Source organism: Rana temporaria, chromosome 3, assembly GCF_905171775.1.
Source record: "Rana temporaria chromosome 3, aRanTem1.1, whole genome shotgun sequence".
NCBI classification, from domain to species: Eukaryota; Metazoa; Chordata; class Amphibia; order Anura; family Ranidae; genus Rana; species Rana temporaria.
This window is the reverse complement of record NC_053491.1, coordinates 357208471-357216058: the sequence shown is the minus strand read 5'-3', so window position 1 is coordinate 357216058 and position 7588 is coordinate 357208471. Positions and strand designations below refer to the sequence as shown.

At 40.4% G+C, this 7588-nt stretch overlaps 1 protein-coding gene across 4 annotated transcripts in view; it reads right to left on the bottom strand.

Annotated features, from left to right (window-relative positions):
* Positions 1–2893: 2893 nt before the first annotated feature.
* The window catches only part of ANKS1B (ankyrin repeat and sterile alpha motif domain containing 1B), a 177696-nt gene continuing 173001 nt past the window's right edge, over positions 2894–7588 (bottom strand). For all 4 annotated transcript variants that reach the window (XM_040345220.1, XM_040345222.1, XM_040345221.1 and 1 more), the window contains 2 exons: positions 4061–4228; positions 2894–3700 (listed from right to left, as the gene is read on the bottom strand). In XM_040345220.1, the coding sequence (XP_040201154.1) occupies positions 3593–3700; positions 4061–4228 (276 nt within the window). In that variant the 3' untranslated portion in view covers positions 2894–3592. The remainder of the gene's footprint in view (positions 3701–4060; positions 4229–7588) is intronic.

Below are 7588 nucleotides of genomic sequence, written 5' to 3'. Positions count from 1 at the left end.
AAGCATGGTGCATGGTGGTGGGAGTGTCATGGGCTGGGGCTGCATGAGTGTTGCAGGCACTGGGGAGCTACAGTTCACAGTTCACTGAGGGAACCATGAATGCCAACATGTACATACTGAAGTAGAGTATGATCCCCTCCCTTTCGGAGACTTGGCTGCAGGGCAGTATTCCAACATGATAACGACCACAAACACACCTCCAAGACGACCACTGCCTTGCTAAAAAAGCTGAAGGGTAAAGGTGATGGACTGGCCAAGCATATTTCCAGACCTAAACCCTATTGGGCATCTGTGAGGCATCCTCAAATGGAAGATGGAGGGGTGCAAGGTCTCTAACATCCACCAGCTCCAAGATACAAGTCCAAATGAGAACGGAGATTTGCAGTCCAAGGACCCAGACTATGGAACGCTTTACCAACCTGCATCCGATTGGAGGTGAACCACTTGGCCTTCAGAGGAAAAATCAAAACCTATCTCTTCTGAGGGCAAAGTCTCACTCAGAAAATGGATACTAAGCGCCAGGGGCGATTCAGTTTGCATGTGGGAGGAGTGGAAGAGGACTCCAGTGGCAACCTGTGAACCTTTGGTGAACTCCATGCCCAAAAGGGTTAAGGCAGTGCTGGAAAATAATGGTGACCACACAAAATATTTACACTTTGGGCCAAATTTGGACATTTTCACTTTGGGGTGTAGTCACTTTTGTTGCCAGAGGTTTAGACATTAATGGCTGTGTGTTGAATTATTTTGATGGGACAGCAAATTTACACTGTTAGGCTGCTTTCACACTGAGGCGTGCAGCCGCGGTGACGGTATAGCCGCGCTATTTGTATCGCGTCGTATTTACCGCGATATTCGGGCGCTAGCGGTGAGGTTTTAACCCCCGCTAGCGGCCGAAAAAGGGTTAATACCACGGTATTACCGCGCTTTCCCATTGATTTCAATGGGAAGGCGCGGTATAGGAGTGGTGAACACACCGCTCCTATACCGCGGTAAAGATGCGGCTAGCAGGACTTTTGGTGCGCTCCTGCTAGCGCACCGCTTCAATGTGAAAGCCTTCGGGCTTTCACATTGAACACTGCAGGGCATGATTTTTCATGCGATATAGCAGCGCTATTTTTAGCGCTGTACCGCATGAAAAACGCCCCAGTGTGCAAGGGGCCTTATACAAGCTGTACACTCACTACTTTGTAGTAAAGTGTCATTTCTTCAGTGTTGTCACATAAAAAAATATAATAAAATATTTACAAAAATGTGAGGGATGTACTCACTTTTGTGAGATACTATATACCGAAATGAAATTACACACATGCGGACTTACTAATTAGGTGACTTTGGTTCCACTAGATTTTAGTTTAGGGGTATCAGAGTAAAGGGGACTGAATACAAAAATCCATGCCACATTTTTCAGATATTTATTTGTAAAAAAAAAAACATTTTTCATTTTTCTTCCACTTCACAACTATGTGCCACTTTGTCTTGGTCTATCACATAAAATCCCAATAAATAAACCTTTTTGGTTGTAACATGGCAAAATGGGGTATGAATACTTTTTCAAGGCACTGTATAGACAGTATAAGACATTCAAGAGAACAATAACAAACTATAGAATGACAAATTTAGAGTTGTCATCAGACAAGAGGTGAGGAAAAAAAACCTCCATTAGAGACATCAAGTAACAAAGGCATCATCTATGGTAACCACATTACATTACAGTCTATGAATATTATCTTTTTATTTTGTATAAACAGTAAAACCTTGGTTTGAGAGTAACTTGGTTTGAGAGCAATTTGCAAGACAAGCAAAACATTTTAACAAATTTTGACTTGATATAGAAAAGATGTCTTGATATAAAAGTAGTGTCATGTCACAACAGAGTATAGAATAGAACAGAGTTGCCTCTAAGTGTAGCAATATGGTTACATTTAATAAAGGTACAACATATAGAAACTCACATGGTTGATGAATAAAACAGGCACATCTAAGTATGCAGGCATTCGGGGTAAAGCTGTCCACATAGACCATTCTCCTCACCACCATTGATGTCGTCCCATCCACACTGAGCTCCACGAGCGGTTCAAGCCTCGCTTTCAGATCGCTCTACTGCAGGGTAGTCTTCCCAGCCATGATTGCAGACTGGTAGCGGTGAGAGCCGGCGGTGAGGATGGTGGTCTATGTGGATCGCTTTAACCCGGATGCCTGCATACTTAGATGTGCCTATTTTAATCACCAACCATGTGAGTTGCTAAATGTTGTACCTTCATTAAATGTAACCATATTGCTACACTTAGAGGGGCCTCTCTTCTCTTTTATACTCTGTAGCTCCTGCTGGATTTTACTTCTAATCCCCTTGTGGAGGCTGCCATTTGTAGATGGACATTTTATGGTTACACAACCTATAACATTGCTATAATCTTTTTATATGGACTATAAAGGGAAGGACCTATGAATTTGGTTGTGGAACGAATCATTTGAGTTTACATTTTTTCTTATGGGAAAAATTGCTTTGATATACAAGTGCTTTGGATTACAAGCATGCCTCCGGAACGAATTATACTTGTAATCTAAGGTTTTACTGTAGTAGGGAAAGGTTACTATCTCTACCAGGTTGTTGTTTTTTTTCATACTAGGGAGATCTCCCTTTACTTCCTGTCTAAGAATTGCAGAAAGTTGTTACAGGAGATCCCTCCAAAGTTAGCAGAATTAAAGATTTTCCCATAACATTTTGCATTTTCCCTCACTTTCTATCTCTGTGACAAGGGCCGCCAGGTCAAACAGAGGGTTAAATCATCCCAGTAAGAACCGAGCACAGTAACAACTTGTCGAAAAGCCAAACTATTATAAAAATGCCTTTACATACATCCGTGTAATAAAAAAAATCATGTAAAATCAAATATCTTTTTTTGCGTCATTTTACTGACAATATCTTATTCTTTATGGATACAGTAATAGAATTTTTTTTTTACAATTTAGTAACAAGGCTTCAACTTCAATAGCCTATAAAATATTATACAAAGAACTCTTTACATTGTTCCAAACCCAGTTCCTTTTCCGAAACGTTGAGCACTATTTCCGTAATTAAATCACATACAATAGTTAGATAGAAAGATGCACTTGAAAAAATGAATCGATTTCTTGGCAGGTTCAAAGTTCCATAATATTATTACTTTTTCTTTTTTTTTTACTTTTTTCTTTTAATACTTAATTACAAGGCTAAGTCCAAATACTGCTTCAGGAGGCTGTAGAATGATATCACTGCCACAAACCAACTGCGAAATGAAACAAAATATAACAAAATGTACATGAAGAATCATTTTTTTCCAGTAAATCCAGAGGTAAAACAAATAAAAATAAAATAAAGAAACACTGTGATTAAGATTACAAGAGAGAAAAAAAAAATATCAAAAAAATATAAGATTCCTTTTCTTGGCAGTATTTTGAGTTTTGTTAGTGTTGGTAAAATAATGCTGTTCATTGATGCCGTACAGTCCGCGTCAAAGGCTTGTTATTCTGCGCTTGATAGCAGGCTGCCGTTTGCACGTTTAAACATGAGCAAGTGTACGAAGGCACACCGAGGAGAAGGGGCAAGCTGATATTAGAAGATGGTGGTCTCGTACTTGGTGCTGATCCCCCGTTTTGTTTCCTGTCCTGGTTCAACGATCCAAGGCAGATTAGCAAGAGTCTTTTGATCTGGTTGATCTATCTGTTGGAAGGAATGATTATAAAATATGATTGCTATCACAATGCAAAGCTTGCATAAAAAAAACTTGGTCAAATTTAAAACCAAATTCTGGGAACAAATATGGCTCCACCATGGATCCAGTAAACCCATAGGAGTGAACTAAAGTTATAACATCTCACACTTTCTTTGGTTGGAGTAATTCCCAATTTTTCTCTCTTTATTATTCTCAGGGAAGTTCCTTTTGAGGACTTGTTAACACCAGGAAAATGTATCTGGGTTGATCAGTTAGATCAACTCAAGCTCAACACAAGGACACTGAGAGGACAAATTGTTCATACATCTTTTAAACCATGCCATTCTGGGTAAAGTTTTGTTACTTACCGTTGCCTTTCGGATACTGACTCGAGGTTTGGGGATAGGTTTGGTTGGCTTGCTGTCAAAGCTCTCTGGAAGTGTTGAGGAATGTCCGCCTTTCCTGGCTTGCAATGCGAGCTGATAAGCTACTTCAAACGCTTGTCCTAAAGTCAGGATGATCTCATAGGCTAAATTCTGCAGTGAAAGAAAACAGTCCATATTATTCCACTATTTTATCATAGGGCACATATTGTACATAGCTTTCTGCCTGGAGAGTGACCATGCAGCTGCCATCTCTGAACTGTTAATTACCACACTGTTACTGCATAAAATAAAAAAACTATCTTTAACTTTTTACCAAAAAGGTCTTAAAGTGATACTCTAGGGTTGATTTACTAAAACTGGAGAGTGCAAAATCGGGTGCAGCTGTGCACGGTAGCCAATTAACTTCTAACTTCAGCTTGTTCAATTAAGCTTTGACAAAAAAAAAATGAAAGCAGATTGGTTTCTATGCACAGCTGCACCACATTTTGCACTCTTCCGCTTTAGTAAATCAACCCCACTCACAGGAAAAGAAGGTGGGCTGCCATTGCTGGTATCTTGAATACAGTTCTGGCTGCTTAAATTTGTATTATTTAATGTGTATCTATACCCAAGAACAAAAATGTAACATACTGCAGCTTATTAGTCCTTAGATGTTAACCACTAGCCGACCAGCCGCCGCAGTTATACGGCGGCATATCGGCTCAGCTGTGCCAGATTACATAGCTATACATCATCTTCCATTGCAGCCAATAGGGGCGCGCGCACGTGCCCCCCGCTCGCCCCTGATGCCGACGCGTGTGCCCGGTGGGCGTAATCACAGCCGGGCACCTGCGATCGCTTGTTACAGAGCGAGAACCGGGAGCTGTGTGTGTAAACACACAGCTCCCGGTCCTGTCAGGGGGAGAAATGATGGATCGTCTGTTCATACAATGTATTAACAGCGATCAGTCATTTCCCCTTGTCAGTCCTACCCCCCCTTCAGTTAGAACACACACAGGGAACATAATTAACCCCTTCCTCGCCCCCCTAGTGTTAACCCCTTCCCTGCCAGTGGCATTTTTATAGTAATCAATGCATTTTTATAGCACGGATCGCTATAAAATGCCAATGGTCCCAAAAATGTGTCAAAATTGTTCGATGTGTCCACCATTAGGTCGCAGTACCGATAAAAATCGCTGATCGCCGCCATTACTAGTAAAAAAATAATTATTAATAAAAATGCCATAAAACTATCCCCTATTTTGTAGACACTATAACTTTTGCGCAAACCAATCAATAAACGCTTATTGCGATTTTTTTTATGAAAAATATGTAGAGGAATACGTATCGGCCAAAACTGAGGAAAAACATTTTTTTTATATATTTTTGGGGATATTTATTACAGCAAAAAGTAAAAAATATTCATTTTTTTTCAAAATTTACGCGCTTTTTTTGTTTATAGCGCAAAAAATAAAAACCGCAGAGGTGATCAAATACCACCAAAAGAAAACTCTATCTGTGGGAAAAAAAGGACGACAATTTTGTTTGGGAGACACGTCGCACGACCGGGCAATTGTCAGTTAAAGCAACGCAGTGACGAATTTCTGGCAGGGTCAATAGGTACGTTTCTGTACTTGCAGAAAATGTTCTAAGCCTAAAAGAAATACAAAACAAATGCAGCCAACGTATCTAAGGACTGATAATCTGCAATATATTACATTTATATCCTTTTCAGATCCATAACAAACATAAGCTAGCAACTTGATAACTTCTTTATTTGAGAACTTTATTGTTGCACTACAGCAATGGCAAAATCCACAAGATGCTAACGTGTTTTGGCTGAAGCCTTCCTGATAGCATACCACATAACATTGGTATACTATGAAGAAGGCTTTGGCCGAAAATAAGAACTGACACTTTCTGTGAAAATACTATCTATCCCAGTCTCTCAGTCTAGTGTCCGTCAGGTGAAATCTGCACAGTAATTAGATCTGAAAAAGACACAAGCAGGCAGAGAAGGAAAGAGCAATCCCACATTTGTGATGCAGAAATGACAAGGCATGGATTGAATGCTGCGTGACCTGCAAACTGCATGTCCATTTAGCTAACAGGGACAAGGTGAATAAATACATGGACAAAGGGGAATGAATCAGCCATGACACTAAAAACTGCAGCCATGACATGTGAGCCCATCAGTACAAGGTAAGGTAAACAAACAACACAGGGAATAAAACTAAACTAAACCTAGCTAAAACAACAAAAACATTTTATAGTGTACAATGCCTTTAACCCCTTCCCGATTGTAAAATGATGACTGGGTGGGAGCACCAATTTTCCAGGAAGGACATCATATTATGTCATCTCAGAATCGCGCCTCACACATGCCCCACAGGCACAACCGATAAAAAAATCCTAACCACCTCCCCAGGGTAAGATTATTGAAAGGGTCCCAAAGAGGATAGTGATGGGACTATGTGGGTGCTAGCAATATACCGAAAATGCCTATATTCTATAAAAATATATTTCTTTATTGCACATACAAAATGATCATTAAAGCAGAGGTTCACCCTAAAACAATTATATACCATTCCAACCAGCATACTGCCGACATGTACAGTATGCTGTTTTTTTTTTTTTTTTTCGCTGTACATACCGTTTTATACTTCTTTTTCTTTTCAGACTCCTGCGGGGAATAGGCGTTCCTATGAAGAGGCGTAGATGATTGACTTGCGGCTAAGGCGCGTCACGCGTTCCGAAAATAGCTGGACTGGGACTTGGCTATATACGGCGCCTGCGCAGTCAGCTCCTAGTCTGTGCGCAGGCGCCGTATAGAGCCAAATCCCAGTCCGGCTATTTTCGGAATGTGTGACGCACCTTAGTCGCACGTCAATCATTTACGCCTCTTCATAGGAACGCCTATTCCCCGCAGGAGTCTGAAAAGGAAAAGAAGTATAAAACGGTATGTACAGCAATTTTTTTTTTTTAAAACAGCAAACTGTACATGTCGGCAGTATGCTGGTTGGAATGGTATATAATTATTTTAGGGTGAACCTCCGCTTTAAGAAAATTCATATAATATACAACCGCAGAGAAAAATGCATGATTGGTATTCTCCATGTTAATATTCAGCTTTGATTGTTCTACATGTTTCGCCAAACGGCTTAGTCAGGAACAGGCATGAACATTGATTTCTATTATCTAATAGAAATCAATGTTCACGCCTGTTCCTGACAAAGCTGTTGAGCACGTAAGGAGAGGCTGCCAACTTGATTCTGAGCCTGCGTGGGTTTTTTCTCCGTTGGAGTTGCACACAGACTATAGGAATTTCCTATTGTTTTTTTTCCATCGGAAATGTTCTATTGTTCTATTTTTTAAAAACAGAAAAAATCCGATGGGGCCAACACACGATCGGAATTTTCGATCATGTGTATGAGGCACAAGAAGCTGAGGGTAAAGCTGATGGACTAGCCAAGCATATCTCCAGGCCTAAACCCTATTGAGCATCTGTGGTGTATCCTCGAAAGGAAGGTG